This window comes from Oncorhynchus masou, chromosome 3 (assembly GCF_036934945.1).
Source record: "Oncorhynchus masou masou isolate Uvic2021 chromosome 3, UVic_Omas_1.1, whole genome shotgun sequence".
Lineage (NCBI taxonomy): Eukaryota > Metazoa > Chordata > Actinopteri > Salmoniformes > Salmonidae > Oncorhynchus > Oncorhynchus masou.
Genome location: NC_088214.1, coordinates 3,307,475 through 3,325,894, shown reverse-complemented (window position 1 = coordinate 3,325,894; position 18,420 = coordinate 3,307,475). Strand labels below are relative to the sequence as shown.

General features: G+C 43.5%; 2 protein-coding genes across 2 annotated transcripts in view; both read right to left on the bottom strand.

Annotated features, from left to right (window-relative positions):
* ralbp1 (ralA binding protein 1) overlaps positions 1 to 5,939 on the bottom strand; it is a 31,646-nt gene extending 25,707 nt beyond the window's left edge. The window contains 3 exon segments of the mRNA XM_064929357.1: positions 113 to 240; positions 3,963 to 4,293; positions 5,873 to 5,939. Of these exon segments, the coding sequence (XP_064785429.1) occupies positions 113 to 240; positions 3,963 to 4,212 (378 nt within the window). The 5' untranslated portion in view covers positions 4,213 to 4,293; positions 5,873 to 5,939.
* Positions 5,940 to 13,923: 7,984 nt separating this feature from the next.
* Positions 13,924 to 18,420, bottom strand: part of LOC135509019 (twisted gastrulation protein homolog 1-A-like) — a 44,679-nt gene continuing 40,182 nt past the window's right edge. Inside the window, exon 5 of the mRNA XM_064929310.1 lies at positions 13,924 to 18,151. Coding sequence (XP_064785382.1) covers positions 17,970 to 18,151 — 182 coding nt within the window. The 3' untranslated portion in view covers positions 13,924 to 17,969. The remainder of the gene's footprint in view (positions 18,152 to 18,420) is intronic.

Below are 18,420 nucleotides of genomic sequence, written 5' to 3'. Positions count from 1 at the left end.
GGTTATCGAAACTAACAAGTTAATAGCAGGGCATTAAAGCAGTGGTAAAACAGAGTTCTCCAGCAAGGGAAATAAATGAAAACAGTGACGTTCATTTGTTTTGATTCTTTACCTTGAAGTCTTTCTTCTTGGAGAAGCTGGGTTTCTTAAACACGTGAATACCCTTTGAACGCTTCATCTTGGAGGGGCTCTCTGCCTCGTCCGCCGAGCTGTCCTCCTGGAAGGCTGCGTATCCCTCCGCTACGGGACGGACGGAGAGGATAGAGGAGGAGGTTAGAAAGCACACCTCTCTCTGAATCTCACTAATACCACAGATGTAGTCAACAAGAAGCACGAAAGAGAGGAGAGAGAGTGAGAGAGAGAAAGAGAGGAGAGAGAAATATACCAGAGGAACTATGGCAGAGGAGAGAAGAAAAGAACGAGGGAGAGAGAGAGGAAATATAGCAGAGGAACTATAGCAGAGAAGAGAGAGAAGAAAAGAGAGAGGGAGCCAGAGAGAGAGAGCGAGAGATGACTAGGAAAAGAGGTCAGGCTCCAATATAGGACAGTCCCCACAGCACCTGGCAGGCGGCTCGTTTTCCTGAACCAACCCCAAAAGTTATTTCCTCACATCCAATCGCAAACAAACTGCTGGTCCAAGATCAGATCAGTGGTGACCTACTCAACACCTAACCGGTTGCCTCCAGCCAGCTAGAGACCCTGTGTATCAGACCACTGCCTGTGACACACCTTTGTTGGGTACAGGATGTGCCCTCAAACTGTCCCTCTCCTCCCCCTGTCTCTCTCTAGTCACTATGGGAGAGAAAGCTACATTTATCCATGGAAAACCCCTGATAAAAACAGACAGGCGGAACAATAAGCCCCCCTCCCACATAACAAGAACCATGAGAGGGCTTTGACCCAAAAGTGAGCATAAAGAGTTAAAGGCTACCTTACGATAACAAAGGAGGAAAGTAACTTTCCACTGTTTCCAGATTTCTGTGAAATATGACCTCAAATTAATTACAATACGAGTGAAATCGTTTTCTTTCTAAAAAAAAAATTGCAATTAAGTACATTTAAAAAAAAAACAGATTTTCTATGTTGGAATGGTGTGGGCGTACCCCGGAAGTACAAAAATATTGATGCGAGTAGACCGCTGATTGGCCAGATCATCCTCCTCGATAACATCATCCTCTATGAGGAAATAATGTAGCCAGTGTGTTTGAAACGATCTGAAATGCAAGTTTGAGGTTTTTTTCTCTCTCTCCAATGTATACTTTGGCCACAAATCCCTCTCCAAAGAGATGTTGGATTGAATCCTTCCTAGGATAGTTCTCCCTCTCGAATCTTAAAAGTCAAATTTAGGTACAAAAAACAGTCTAACACAATTTTTCATTCAAACAGAAATGGGATGTGCCTTTGGTGGTTCATCAGTGTGTCATTCTGGTCATGTGCGACAGAATGACGTAGCTAGTCCCTTAGCCAACTGTCGCCCACTGCAGCTAGTCCCTTAGCCAACTGTCGCCCACTGCAGCTAGTCCCTTAGCCAACTGTCGCCCACTGCAGCTAGTCCCTTAGCCAACTGTCGCCCACTGCAGCTAGTCCCTTAGCCAACTGTCGCCCACTGCAGCTAGTCCCTTAGCCAACTGTCGCCCACTGCAGCTAGTCCCTTAGCCAACTGTCGCCCACTGCAGCTAGTCCCTTAGCCAACTGTCGCCCACTGCAGCTAGTCCCTTAGCCAACTGTCGCCCACTGCAGCTAGTCCCTTAGCCAACTGTCGCCCACTGCAGCTAGTCCCTTAGCCAACTGTCGCCCACTGCAGCTAGTCCCTTAGCCAACTGTCGCCCACTGCAGCTAGTCCCTTAGCCAACTGTCGCCCACTGCAGCTAGTCCCTTAGCCAACTGTCGCCCACTGAACCTAGTCCCTTAGCCAACTGTCGCCCACTGAACCTAGTCCCTTAGCCAACTGTCGCCCACTGCAGCTAGTCCCTTAGCCAACTGTCGCCCACTGCAGCTAGTCCCTTAGCCAACTGTCGCCCACTGCAGCTAGTGCCCTTAGCCAACTGTCGCCCACTGTAGCTAGTCCCTTAGCCAACTGTCGCCCACTGTAGCTAGTCCCTTAGCCAACTGTCGCCCACTGCAGCTAGTCCCTTAGCCAACTGTCGCCCACTGTAGCTAGTCCCTTAGCCAACTGTCGCCCACTGCAGCTAGTCCCTTAGCCAACTGTCGCCCACTGTAGCTAGTGCCCTTAGCCAACTGTCGCCCACTGTAGCTAGTCCCTTAGCCAACTGTCGCCCACTGTAGCTAGTTCCTTAGCCAACTGTAGCCCACTGCGGCTAGTTCCTTAGCTAACTGTAGCCCACTGCAGCTAGTTCCTTAGCCAACTGTCGCCCACTGCAGCTAGTTCCTTAGCCAACTGTCGCCCACTGTGGCTAGTTCCTTAGCTAACTGTAGCCCACAGCTAGTTCCTTAGCTAACTGTAGCTAGTTCCTTAGCTAACTGTAGCCCACTGTAGCTAGTTCCTTAGCTAACTGTAGCCCACTGTAGCTAGTTCCTTAGCTAACTGTAGCTAGTTCCTTAGCCAACTGTAGCCCACTGTGGCTAGTTCCTTAGCTAACTGTAGCCCACTGCAGCTAGTTCCTTAGCCAACTGTCGCCCACTGCAGCTAGTTCCTTAGCCAACTGTCGCCCACTGTGGCTAGTTCCTTAGCTAACTGTAGCCCACTGTAGCTAGTTCCTTAGCTAACTGTAGCTAGTTCCTTAGCTAACTGTAGCCCACTGTAGCTAGTTCCTTAGCTAACTGTAGCCCACTGTAGCTAGTTCCTTAGCTTTTAGTTTTAGCTAACTGTAGCCCACTGTAGCTAGTTCCTTAGCTAACTGTAGCCCACTGTAGCTAGTTCCTTAGCTAACTGTAGCCCACTGTAGCTAGTTCCTTAGCTAACTGTAGCCCACTGTAGCTAGTTCCTTAGCTAACTGTAGCCCACTGTGGCTAGTTCCTTAGCTAACTGTAGCCCACTGTAGCTAGTTCCTTAGCTAACTGTAGCCCACTGTAGCTAGTTCCTTAGCTAACTGTAGCTAGTTCCTTAGCTAACTGTAGCCCACTGTGGCTAGTTCCTTAGCTAACTGTAGCTAGTTCCTTAGCTAACTGTAGCCCACTGTAGCTAGTTCCTTAGCTAACTGTAGCCCACTGTAGCTAGTTCCTTAGCTAACTGTAGCCCACTGTGGCTAGTTCCTTAGCTAACTGTAGCCCACTGTAGCTAGTTCCTTAGCTAACTGTAGCCCACTGTAGCTAGTTCCTTAGCTAACTGTAGCTAGTTCCTTAGCTAACTGTAGCCCACTGTAGCTAGTTCCTTAGCTAACTGTAGCTAGTTCCTTAGCTAACTGTAGCCCACTGTAGCTAGTTCCTTAGCTAACTGTAGCCCACTGTAGCTAGTTCCTTAGCTAACTGTAGCTAGTTCCTTAGCTAACTGTAGCCCACTGTAGCTAGTTCCTTAGCTAACTGTAGCCCACTGTAGCTAGTTCCTTAGCTAACTGTAGCCAGTTCCTTAGCTAACTGTAGCCAGTTCCTTAGCTAACTGTAGCCAGTTCCTTAGCTAACTGTAGCCAGTTCCTTAGCTAACTGTAGCCAGTTCCTTAGCTAACTGTAGCCAGTTCCTTAGCTAACTGTAGCCCACTGTGGCTAGTCAGTAACTCCTCCAGTGCGTGTTGACATCATTTTACAGGATTTGTTTTTGGACGGAAGCTGTAGAGATCGGTAAGAAATGGCACATCTGTAGCTAAATATCTAATTCAGCCATTTTGTTTTGTTTTTAAACATTAAATGTCCTGGTATGATGGTGTATTGATCAGTTAATACAGTTTAAGGATGTTATTTTTGAGGGTGTGTTTTTTGCCTAAAGTTCGACTTTTAATAAGAAGGACTTGTTTAAAATCACAGATAAATAAATAGTAATAAACAGTAGTAAAGGTAATGTCTCTTACTCCTCTTCTCCTTCTTCTTGAACTTGTTCTTCTTCTTCCCGTGTTCTTTATCATCATCTGACACGGCGTCGATGACCTCATGGTGGTGGTGTCCGTCGTGGGGGGGCGAGGGCTCGCCCGTCCTGTACAGTCCGGGGAACTTGGTGGGGCTGATCTCCTCCGAGCTGGGGGTACGAGCCACCCCTCCCGGGTGCTCCGCCCGACGAACCTCCGCTGGGCTGCTACTGGGAGGCAGGAAGCACTCGGTCATGGCTGGGCACTGCTCTTGACACAGAGTCCTGGGTGTCTCTTCACTCCTCGGGTCAGGGACACGAACACATCACCGTTACACCTACAGGGGACACGAACACATCACCGTTACACCTACAGGGGACACGCACACATCACCATTACACCTACAGGGGACACGAACACATCACCGTTACACCTACAGGCGACACGAACACATCACCGTTACACCTACAGGGGACACGCACACATCACCGTTACACCTACAGGGGACACGCACACATCACCGTTACACCTACAGGGGACACGAACACATCACCGTTACACCTACAGGGGACACGAACACACACCGTTACACCTACAGGGGACACGAACACATCACCGTTACACCTACAGGGGACACAAACACATCACCGTTACACCTACAGGGGACACGAACACACACCGTTTATACTTAGTCAAACATTACAATCACATTAACTGATTGTTTCAGTATACAGCTGCTGTATTAAATTGTGACCAGCAGATGGGGCTCTGTTATAGTAGATATCTCTTGGAGTCCACCTCAACCCAACTATACTACTGCATCCACACAAACCCATATGAACAGTGATGGCAGTACACACACATTTTGTTAAACAGTACTGCTCTGTCTCCGTCTTAATGCGTAACTAGACGGACTGAATTAAATAATGAATGAAATAAGACAGACAGACTGCATGACTGCATGTCCTTTGTACTGCATGGCACACAATGTACATATTTTCCCTAGTCCCAGAATTACAACCCATTAAAATAGTAACGTCGTACATTAAGGATGCCCACAGGGGTCAAATCCAAAACCAGTACATGACTACAATACAACAATATCTGGATGAATCCAAGCCACTCAAATATATTTTGGACCTCATCAACTCATCCACGCAAACCTCATACCCGCCCGCAAAAACTGTCACACAGACACCACTAACTGAGTCTCAAATCACCCACAGTTTGATAATGCTACCTAACCATTTAAAAGAACACTTTTTGGTCACTTAGAAACAAAAACAAAAAACTTAACTATAAAAGGAGATGAACTGGATCTCGTGGTGGTAATGGTTGCTACTCCTTTTAACTGACACACCTCCAGCTCCACCCATTTCTAGGGGGTTCCCAATAACCTAAATAGTTAAATACCTCGTCCAATGTATTGTAAAACAAAACAAAAATCACATGAACCCATACAGCCTTTAATAAACACTAGTTGTGCATCAAGACCAGGCCTATCATTGGGGTCAGTCTGTGATCCTCATCATGGCTGTCCTATGGTGATACTCCGTGTCGATGATATAAAGCCTTAGGACTCCCGTTCAATACAACACACCACAAATAGTTGACCTAAAACGCAGCCAGGAGCAAGCGAACGTAAAACAACCGACGCAAACGGATGTGCAAACTACCAAAGTTGTTACTAACCACTAGGCTTTGAATGGAGGCCCAGATGCTAACTGCTGTTGTTAAAGCTAGCCAGATAGCTACCTAAACTAGCTTACGTTGGCTATCAGCCACCCGCGGGTAATATTGCTCACAGATTCATTATAATAAATCGATACGAGGCAGCTATAAGTACTCCAACGTATATAACCGCATTTTTATTAAAATTCGACTTTGAGATCAGATATTTTACTTTGCCAACTAACCTTTTTCTGGTCAATTCCTTAACGGAGCTTCCTGCGAGCTGTTACCAAATAAACAGAGCTGAGTCTGCGCAGTGAGGCCATAGGTGCTTTATGGGAGTTGTAGTGTTAGAGTGCAATCCTGGGGATACTACAACTACAAGTCCAGTTTGACCAACTTTATCAACTTAAAAAAAAAAGAGTAGTCAACTATATACTTATGAATAACTAAAACATTTATATTTGATCAGATACATTATGAAATGAATGACAACTTCCACACAAAGGTAGTCTTCATTGTATAAATAGCCCAAACAACTACCTCTTCCCCTACTGTATTTATTTTTGTATTTATTTTTCTCCTTTGCACCCCACTATTTCTACTTTGCACACTCATCTACTGTCAAATCTACCATTCCAGTGTTTTACTTGCTACATTTTATTTACTTCGCCACCATGGCCTTTTTTTGCCTTTACCTCCCTTATCTCACCTCATTTGCTCACATCGTATATATACTTATTTTTCTACTGTATCATTGACTGTATGTTTGTTTTACTCCATGTGTAACTCTGTGTCGTTGTATGTGTCGAACTGCTTTGCTTTATCTTGGCCAGGTCGCAGTTGTAAATGAGAACTTGTTCTCAACTTACCTACCTGGTTAAATAAAGGTGAAATTTCAAAATAAATAAATAAATAAAAATAGTGTCTTCTGTTGTCTATTTCGCAACTACTTCCACAGATCTAACAGCGTCTACCGGCTGTAACAGGGTCGCATGACTCAATAACAATCAAGATGAACAAATCGTCATTGTGTGGTTGGCAGATTCACAGACTACTGTTTGTTCTTCGCCAATTGGACACAGCATCAGTGGCAGACAGACAGACAGACAGGCAGACAGACAGACAGACAGGCAGGCAGGCAGACAGGCAGACAGACAGACAGACAGACAGACAGACAGGCAGACAGACAGACAGACAGACAGACAGGCAGGCAGGCAGGCAGGCAGATAGGCAGACAGACAGACAGACAGACAGACAGACAGACAGACAGACAGGCAGGCAGGCAGGCAGGCAGGCAGACAGACAGACAGACAGACAGACAGACAGACAGACAGGCACCATCTGCAAACATCACTGGTGCTAAAAATAGAAGATGGAAAGGGGGGAGAGGAGAGGAGAAAGAGAAAAAGACAGAGAGAGTGTGTGTGTTTGGTTGTACTATCTTTGTATGGACAAGAAGTCCTCACAAGGATAGTAAAGAAACAAAGAAAATTATGACAAGTGGGAACATTTCGCCAGTCCCCACAAGGAAAGTGGCTATATAGGTTTAAGGTTAAGGGTTAGGATTAAGGTTTAGGGTTAGGTTTAAGGTTAAGGGTTAGGATTAAGGTTTAGGGTTAGGATTAAGGTTTAGGGTTAGGATTAAGGTTTAGAGTTAGCATTAAGGTTTAGGGTTAGGATTAAGGTTAAGGGTTAGGATTAAGGTTTAGGGTTAGGTTTAAGGTTAAGGGTTAGGATTAAGGTTTAGGGTTAGGATTAAGGTTTAGGGTTAGGATTAAGGTTTAGGGTTAGGATTAAGGTTTAGGGTTAGGATTAAGGTTAAGGGTTAGGATTAAGGTTTAGGGTTAGGTTTAAGGTTAAGGGTTAGGATTAAGGTTTAGGGTTAGGATTAAGGTTTAGGGTTAGGATTAAGGTTTAGGGTTAGGATTAAGGTTTAGGGTTAGGATTAAGGTTTAGGGTTAGGATTAAGGTTAAGGGTTAGGATTAAGGTTTAGGGTTAGGATTAAGGTTAAGGGTTAGGTTGAGGGTTTAGGGAAAATTGGATTTTAAAGGTGAATTAAATGTTTGGTCCCTACAACAATAGTCAAACAAATGTGTGTGTGTGTGTGTGTGTGTGTGTGTGTGTGTGTGTGTGTGTGTGTGTGTGTGTGTGTGTGTGTGTGTGTGTGTGTGTGTGTGTGTGTGTGTGTGTGTGTGTGTGTGTGTAGTTAAAAGCAGCAGTAAAACATTGGTATCAGTCAGTTAAACCCCCTCCCCCCTTTCCCCCCTCTTCCTGAGAAGGACTCAGTACACCCTGGTTCACTTACTGAACACCTGTGTTTCAGAATGCTGTGATAACAACTGGGTTTCTCGAGGAACTGATGTGCTTCCTGTCACAGGGAAACTCAGATTAGATTAGATTAGAGTGGGCGACTGGATTCCTGTCACAGTGAAACTCAGATTAGATTAGATTAGAGTGGGAGACTGGATTCCTGTCACAGTGGAACTCAGATTGGATTAGATTAGAGTGGGAGACTGGATTCCTGTCACAGTGAAACTCAGATTAGATTAGATTAGAGTGGGAGACTGGATTCCTGTCACAGGGAAACTCAGATTAGATTAGATTAGAGTGGGAGACTGGATTCCTGTCACAGTGAAACTCAGATTGGATTAGATTAGAGTGGGAGACTGGATTCCTGTCACAGTGAAACTCAGATTAGATTAGATTAGATTAGAGTGGGAGACTGGATTCCTGTCACAGTGAAACTCAGATTAGATTAGATTAGATTAGAGTGGGAGACTGGATTCCTGTCACAGTGAAACTCAGATTAGATTAGATTAGATTAGAGTGGGAGACTGGATTCCTGTCACAGTGAAACTCAGATTGGATTAGATTAGAGTGGGAGACTGGATTCCTGTCACAGTGAAACTCAGATTAGATTAGATTAGATTAGAGTGGGAGACTGGATTCCTGTCACAGTGAAACTCAGATTAGATTAGATTAGATTAGAGTGGGAGACTGGATTCCTGTCACAGTGAAACTCAGATTAGATTAGATTAGATTAGAGTGGGAGACTGGATTCCTGTCACAGTGGAACTCAGATTAGATTATATTAGAGTGGGAGACTGGATTCCTGTCACAGTGGAACTCAGATTAGATTATATTAGAGTGGGAGACTGGATTCCTGTCACAGTGAAACTCAGATTAGATTAGATTAGAGTGGGAGACTGGATTCCTGTCACAGTGGAACTCAGATTAGATTATATTAGAGTGGGAGACTGGATTCCTGTCACAGTGGAACTCAGATTAGATTAGAGTGGGAGACTGGATTCCTGTCACAGTGGAACTCAGATTAGATTATATTAGAGTGGGAGACTGGATTCCTGTCACAGTGGAACTCAGATTAGATTAGATTAGAGTGGGAGACTGGATTCCTGTCACAGTGGAACTCAGATTAGATTATATTAGAGTGGGAGACTGGATTCCTGTCACAGTGGAACTCAGATTAGATTATATTAGAGTGGGAGACTGGATTCCTGTCACAGTGGAACTCAGATTAGATTAGATTAGAGCGGGAGACTGGATTCCTGTCACAGGGAAACTCAGATTAGATTATATTAGAGTGGGAGACTGGATTCCTGTCACAGTGGAACTCAGATTAGATTAGATTAGAGTGGGAGACTGGATTCCTGTCACAGGGAAACTCAGATTAGATTAGAGTGGGAGACTGGATTCCTGTCACAGTGGAACTCAGATTAGATTATATTAGAGTGGGAGACTGGATTCCTGTCACAGTGAAACTCAGATTAGATTAGAGCGGGAGACTGGATTCCTGTCACAGGGAAACTCAGATTAGATTAGATTAGAGCGGGAGACTGGATTCCTGTCACAGTGAAACTCAGATTAGATTAGATTAGAGTGGGAGACTGGATTCCTGTCACAGTGAAACTCAGATTAGATTAGATTAGAGTGGGAGACTGGATTCCTGTCACAGTGAAACTCAGATTAGATTAGATTAGAGTGGGAGACTGGATTCCTGTCACAGTGAAACTCAGATTAGATTAGATTAGATTAGAGTGGGAGACTGGATTCCTGTCACAGGGAAACTCAGATTAGATTAGATTAGAGTGGGAGACTGGATTCCTGTCACAGTGAAACTCAGATTAGATTAGATTAGAGTGGGAGACTGGATTCCTGTCACAGTGAAACTCAGATTAGATTAGATTAGAGTGGGAGACTGGATTCCTGTCACAGTGAAACTCAGATTAGATTAGATTAGAGTGGGAGACTGGATTCCTGTCACAGGGAAACTCAGATTAGATTAGATTAGAGTGGGAGACTGGATTCCTGTCACAGTGAAACTCAGATTAGATTAGAGCGGGAGACTGGATTCCTGTCACAGGAAAACTCAGATTAGATTAGATTAGAGTGGGAGACTGGATTCCTGTCACAGTGAAACTCAGATTAGATTAGAGCGGGAGACTGGATTCCTGTCACAGTGAAACTCAGATTAGATTAGATTAGAGTGGGAGACTGGATTCCTGTCACAGTGAAACTCAGATTAGATTAGATTAGAGTGGGAGACTGGATTCCTGTCACAGTGAAACTCAGATTAGATTAGATTAGAGTGGGAGACTGGATTCCTGTCACAGTGAAACTCAGATTAGATTAGATTAGAGTGGGAGACTGGATTCCTGTCACAGGGAAACTCAGATTAGATTAGATTAGAGTGGGAGACTGGATTCCTGTCACAGTGAAACTCAGATTAGATTAGAGCGGGAGACTGGATTCCTGTCACAGGAAAACTCAGATTAGATTAGATTAGAGTGGGAGACTGGATTCCTGTCACAGTGAAACTCAGATTAGATTAGAGCGGGAGACTGGATTCCTGTCACAGTGAAACTCAGATTAGATTAGATTAGAGTGGGAGACTGGATTCCTGTCACAGTGAAACTCAGATTAGATTAGAGCGGGAGACTGGATTCCTGTCACAGGGAAACTCAGATTAGATTAGATTAGAGTGGGAGACTGGATTCCTGTCACAGTGGAACTCAGATTAGATTAGAGTGGGCGACTGGATTCCTGTCACAGGGAAACTCAGATTAGATTAGATTAGAGTGGGAGACTGGATTCCTGTCACAGTGGAACTCAGATTATATTAGAGTGGGCGACTGGATTCCTGTCACAGGGAAACTCAGATTAGATTAGATTAGAGTGGGAGACTGGATTCCTGTCACAGGGAAACTCAGATTAGATTAGATTGGGAGACTGGATTCCTGTCACAGTGGAACTCAGATTAGATTAGATTAGAGTGGGAGACTGGATTCCTGTCACAGGGAAACTCAGATTAGATTAGATTAGAGTGGGAGACTGGATTCCTGTCACAGTGGAACTCAGATTAGATTATATTAGAGTGGGAGACTGGATTCCTGTCACAGTGGAACTCAGATTAGATTAGATTAGAGTGGGAGACTGGATTCCTGTCACAGGGAAACTCAGATTAGATTATATTAGAGTGGGAGACTGGATTCCTGTCACAGTGGAACTCAGATTAGATTAGATTAGATTAGAGTGGGAGACTGGATTCCTGTCACAGTGGAACTCAGATTAGATTATATTAGAGTGGGAGACTGGATTCCTGTCACAGTGAAACTCAGATTAGATTAGATTAGAGTGGGAGACTGGATTCCTGTCACAGTGGAACTCAGATTAGATTATATTAGAGTGGGAGACTGGATTCCTGTCACAGTGAAACTCAGATTACAGTGGGAGACTGGATTCCTGTCACAGTGGAACTCAGATTAGATTAGATTAGAGTGGGAGACTGGATTCCTGTCACAGTGAAACTCAGATTAGATTAGATTAGATTAGAGTGGGAGACTGGATTCCTGTCACAGTGGAACTCAGATTAGATTAGAGTGGGCGACTGGATTCCTGTCACAGTGGAACTCAGATTAGATTAGATTAGAGTGGGAGACTGGATTCCTGTCACAGTAAAACTAAAATTATATTAGCAGACTGGGTTCCTGTCACAGTAAAACTAAGATTATATTAGATTAGAGTGGGAGACTGGATTCCTGTCACAGTAAAACTAAGATTATATTAGATTAGAGTGGGAGACTGGATTCCTGTCACAGTGGAACTCAGATTAGATTAGCAGACTGGGTTCCTGTCACAGTAAAACTAAGATTATATTAGATTAGAGTGGGAGACTGGGTTTCCAAGCAGGGACACTATAGTCTACCACAATAGCCAGTCAGTCCCCAACCTTTCCCAGTCATGCACCACACATTTTAGGGCTATCATAGGAACAGAGGACTATTAAACATAGGAACAGAGGAGGACTATTAGACAGGAGGAGGACTATTAGACATAGGAACAGAGGAGGACTATTAGACAGGAGGAGGACTATTAGACATAGGAACAGAGGAGGACTATTAGACAGGAGGAGGACTATTAGACATAGGAACAGAGGAGGACTATTAGACAGGAGGAGGACTATTAAACATAGGAACAGAGGAGGACTATTAGACAGGAGGAGGACTATTAGACAGGAGGAGGACTATTAGACAGGAGGAGGACTATTAGACATAGGAACAGAGGAGGACTATTAGACAGGAGGAGGACTATTAGACATAGGAACAGAGGAGGACTATTAGACAGGAGGAGGACTATTAGACATAGGAACAGAGGAGGACTATTAGACATAGGAACAGAGGAGGACTATTAGACAGGAGGAGGACTATTAGCAGCTGAAGGATCACTGAAGGATGGTTCTGCCATTCGACCAGTTCAGGACCAAACAACAATTATTTGCAGTTGGCCTATAATCTAATAGACCTAAGACTATGTGATACAGATATTTTGTAGACCATAGGCTAAATGTATATACTAATACATATGCTCTAACTAAACCATGGCCCTGTTTGCGAGGAGAGCTTTATTGTGAGAAGGTATTTCATTGCATTGTATAGTTTACACATAAATACACTTTTGAGTTGATTAGCTTCAACACATGGTTACAATATACCCCATTAAAGAATAAAAGAAAAACAGAGGAACTATTAATCGAATTCATATAATTTATTTGCATAGATTAAAACATGCTATCAAATAACTTGATCAAATAGTGGACATAAATCATGACAACATCAAATTGCAGGTAATCTTTTTATTTATTTTTTAAACAGCCATAAAAATCAAGCTTTTGGTGATGCATATTAATGCATGTCAATATTAACTATAACTTACATTATTACCTCCAACTTGGCCCAATTCACATTTCCAATTTCCCACCCTGGCATACCGAGCTAGAATGGATCCTGCGTCTCAACCAATAGCCAATATTGGCTAAATATCCCACGCAGGGCTACAGCAACTTCCAGAGAGTGTCAGGCTCCCTGGGCTGTGTGGTGGCCACTCTGATTTGGGTGTCCTCGGCAAAACTGTTGCTGTACCAAATGGCCACGTGGTGCTGGGTTCCACTGTGCGATTCTGAGGGGTTCTGTGGAGTGCTATGAACATCAAGGCAGAGACACAGGGTGAATTTCACTTCACGTCGCCATGAAGTGGTTTCTCATTCTTGACATTATACAGAGCATTCAGAAAGTATTCAGACCCCTTGACATTTTCTACATTTTGTTACGTTACAGCCTTATTCTAAAATGTATTACATCGTTTTCCCCCTCATCAATTTACACACAATACCCCATAATGACATCACAATACCCCATAATGACATCACAATACCCCATAATGACATCACAATACCCCATAATGACATCACAATACCCCATAATGACATCACCATACCCAATAATGACATCACAATACCCCATAATGAAGACAGGGAAGAAAACACCATTTATCTATTGGCTCCTGCTATACATATTGATTTGGTTTGTCATTCTGACCCCCACCAGAGAGAAGACAGGGAAGATACCACCATTTATCTATTGGCTCCTGCTGTACATATTGATTTGGTTTGTCATTCTATCATTTTCCCATGGAATTTTAGTAGCATTTAAATATAATTTACCTAGTTATAGTTGTTTTTTTGTTATCAGCTGTATTCTCAAATTGAAAAAAGTGAAGGAGCTTCGCTCCTCTGTGCTCCGGCAGAACTACACCCCTAATTATAGGTGTTGTGTCATTTAGTGAGAAGTAGAAGTGACACTTAAAATGTTGACAGTGGACTGTGTACAAAGCGTTGTTCCGACAATTCCAAACAACTCCATTTTGGTTACTACTGTATTATAAATGTTCCATATTGTCAGAATAGAAAGGGTTCACATCACCACAAGACAACAAATATTTTTATTTATTTATTTATTTTATTTTACCTTTATTTAACTCGGCAAGTCAGTTAAGAACAAATTCTTATTTTCAATGACGGCCTGGGAACAGTGGGTTAACTGCCTGTTCAGGGACAGAACGACTAGTTACTAGTCCAACGCTCTAACCACTAGGCTACCCTGCCGCCCCAAATATGATGGGAAGTGGACCATTATTGTAAAAAATCCGTTATCAATATAAAGTACATATGTAAATATGAAACATACAATAGCAACACAATATAATAATAATAATAATACAAAATAATCCGTGGGAAGAAAATATTTTACATTCAGAGACACGTGAAAGAGACCCATATCAGTGATAGTCAGATAGCTGACTGAGAGGAATCTAGGCACAATCACAAACATATTGGACCAACTTGTCAGTCAGGTTTGGTCAGCGATGACACCAGAAACTTACACTGAGCCACTGAGGTGGCTAAGGGGTAGGTTGTTGTGTGGTGGTGCTTGTAATATACAGAGCATTCAGAAAGTATTCAGACCCCTTGACATTTTCTACATTTTGTTACGTTACAGCCTTATTCTAAAATGGATTACATCGTTTTCCCCCTCATCAATCTACACACAATACCCCATAATGACATCACAATACCCCAAAATGACATCACAATACCCCATAATGACATCACAATACCCCATAATGACATCACCATACCCCATAATGACATCACAATACCCCATAATGACAGGTTGTTAGACATTTTTGCAAACTTCAATATCACAGTTACATAAGTATTCAGACCCTTTACTCAGTACTTTGTTGAAGCACCTTTGGTAGCGATTACAGCCTCAAGTCTTCTTGGGTATGACGCTACAAGCTTGGCACACGTGTATTTGGGGAGTTTGTCCCATTCTTCTCTGCAGATCCTCTCAAGCTCTGTCAGGTTGGATGGGGAGCATTGCTGCACAGCTATTTTCAGGTTTCTCCAGAGATGTTCGATCGGGTTCAAGTTCGGGCTCTGGCTAGGCCACTCAAAGCCACTCCTGTGTTGTCTTGGCTGTGTTCTTAGGGCCATTGTCCTGTTGGAAGGTGAACCTTTGCCCCAGTCTGAGGTCCTGAGCGCTCTGGAGCAGGTTTTCAAGGATCTCTCTGTACTTTGCTCTGTTCATCTTTCCCTTGATCCTGACTAGTCTCCCAATCCCTGTCGCTGAAAAAAACACCAACAGCATGATGATGCCACCACCATGCTTCACCGTAGGGATTGCCAGGTTTCCTCCAGATGAGTTCCATCTCGGTTTCATCAGACCAGAGAATCTTGTTTCTCATGGTCTGAGTCCTTTAGGTGCCTTTTGGTAAACTCCAAGCAGGCTGCCATGTGCCTTTTACTGAGAAGTGACTTCCATCTGGCCACTCTACCATAAAGGCCTGATTGGTGGAGTGCTGCAGAGATGTTTGTCCTTCTGGAAGGTTCTCCCATCTCCGCAGAGGAACTCTTGAGCTTTGTCAGAGTGACAATCAGATTCCTGGTCACTTCCCTGACCAAGGCCCTTCTCCCCCGATTGCTCGGTTTGGCCAGACGTCCAGCTCTAGGAAGAGTCTTGGTGGTTCCAAACTTCTTCCATTTCAGAATGATGGAGGCCACTGTGTTTTTGGGGCACAATCCTGTCTCAGAGCTCTACGGACAATTCCTTCAACCTTATGGCTTGGTTTTTGCTCTGACACCCACTGTCAACTGTGGGACGTTACATAGACAGGTGTGTGGCTTTCCAAATCATGTCCAATCAATTGAATTTACCACAGGTGGACTCCAATCAAGTTGTAGAAACATTTCAAGGATGATCAATGGAAACAAGATGCACCTGAACTCAATGTTAAGTCTCACAGTAAAGGGTCTGAATACTTATGTAAATGAGGTATTTCTGTTTTGTTTTTTATTTGTCATACATATTTTATGTTTTTGCAAAAATGTATAGAAACCTGTTTTCGCTTTGTCATTATGGGGTATTGTGATGTCATTATGGGGTATTGTGATGTCATTATGGGGTATTGTGATGTCATTATGGGGTATTGTGATGTCATTATAAGGTATTGTAATGTCATTATGGGGTATTGTGATGTCATTATGGGGTATTGTGATGTCATTATGGGGTATTGTGATGTCATTATGGGGTATTGTGATGTCATTATGGGGTATTGTGATGTCATTATGGGGTATTGTGATGTCATTATAAGGTATTGTAATGTCATTATGGGGTATTGTGATGTCATTATGGGGTATTGTGATGTCATTATAGGGTATTGTGATGTCATTATGGGGCATTGTGTGTAGATTGATGAGGGGGAAAAATGATTTAATCAATTTTAGAATAAGGCTGTAACGTAACAAAATGTGGAAAAAGTCCAGGGGTCTGAATACTTATTTAAATGAGGTATTTCTGTTTTGTTTTTTATTTGTCATACATATTTTATGTTTTTGCAAAAATGTATAGAAACCTGTTTTCGCTTTGTCATTATGGAGTATTGTGATGTCATTATAAGGTACTGTGATGTCATTATGGGGTATTGTGATGTCATTATGGGGTATTGTGATGTCATTATGGGGTATTGTGTGTAGATTGATGTGGGGGAAAAATTATTTAATCAATTTTAGAATACGGCTGTAATGTAACAAAATGTGGAAAAAGTCCAGGGGTCTGAATACTTTCCGAAGGCTCTGTATGGTGTAAATGCATTCATATATTAATAAAATATTTTTTGGGGGGTTCCTAATGGGGTGTTGAGGAGGCTTCCACATCGTCTAGCCCCTCCCTCGAGCCGCCCATGGGTTTGGTCCATATATATGGTGTCAGTCTCCAGAACAGACAGTTCATAGATCCATCCACTGCCTGTTTTCAGAACAGACAGTTCATAGATCCATCCACCGTCAGTCTTCAGAACAGACAGTTCATAGATCCATCCACCGTCAGTCTTCAGAACAGACAGTTCATAGATCCATCCACCGTCAGTCTTCAGAACAGACAGTTTATAGATCCATCCACCGTCAGTCCTCAGAACAGACAGTTCATAGATCCATCCACCGTCAGTCTTCAGAACAGACAGTTCATAGATCCATCCACCGTCAGTCTCCAGAACAGACAGTTCATAGATCCATCCACCGTCAGTCTTCAGAACAGACAGTTCATAGATCCATCCACCGCCTGTCTTCAGAACAGACAGTTTATAGATCCATCCACCGTCAGTCTCCAGAACAGACAGTTCATAGATCCATCCACCGTCAGTCTCCAGAACAGACAGTTCATAGATCCATCCACCGTCAGTCTTCAGAACAGACAGTTCATAGATCCATCCACCGTCAGTCTTCAGAACAGACAGTTCATAGATCCATCCACCGTCAGTCTCCAGAACAGACAGTTCATAGATCCATCCACCGTCAGTCTCCAGAACAGACAGTTTATAGATCCATCCACCGCCTGTCTTCAGAACAGACAGTTTATAGATCCATCCACCGTCAGTCTTCAGAACAGACAGTTCATAGATCCATCCACCGTCAGTCTTCAGAACAGACAGTTCATAGATCCATCCACCGTCAGTCTTCAGAACAGACAGTTCATAGATCCATCCACCGTCAGTCTTCAGAACAGACAGTTCATAGATCCATCCACCGTCAGTCTTCAGAACAGACAGTTCATAGATCCATCCACCGTCAGTCTTCAGAACAGACAGTTCATAGATCCATCCACCGCCAGTCTTCAGAACAGACAGTTCATAGATCCATCCACCGCCAGTCTTCAGAACAGACAGTTCATAGATCCATCCACCGTCAGTCCTCAGAACAGACAGTTCATAGATCCATCCACCGTCAGTCTTCAGAACAGACAGTTCATAGATCCATCCACCGTCAGTCTTCAGAACAGACAGTTCATAGATCCATCCACCGCCAGTCTTCAGAACAGACAGTTCATAGATCCATCCACCGCCAGTCTTCAGAACAGACAGTTCATAGATCCATCCACCGTCAGTCTTCAGAACAGACAGTTCATAGATCCATCCACCGTCAGTCTTCAGAACAGACAGTTCATGCACTTCACAGCCTTGCTGCCGTAGTCCAGACACTCCGGGCCGATGCACTGACAGCAGGCGTTGTGGAACCAGCGGTACTTCGACCCTCCCATCGACTCACAGTATAGTTTACACTGGCGGATGGATACGCAGTCGTCAAAGTAGACCACCGTACACATGTTATCTGGGGGACAAGGGAGGAGGGATACAGAGAGAAAATAGGGCACAGGTCAGTTATCTTAGTAACAGCATGTATAACACAGAACTAGTATTCCAGTAATCCCATGTAGACATATTTATGGCCGTTCCAGTAATCCCATGTAGACATATTTAAGGCCGTTCCAGTAATCCCATGTAGACATATTTAAGGCCGTTCCAGTAATCCCATGTAGACATATTTAAGGCCGTTCCAGTAATCCCATGTAGACATATTTAAGGCCGTTCCAGTAATCC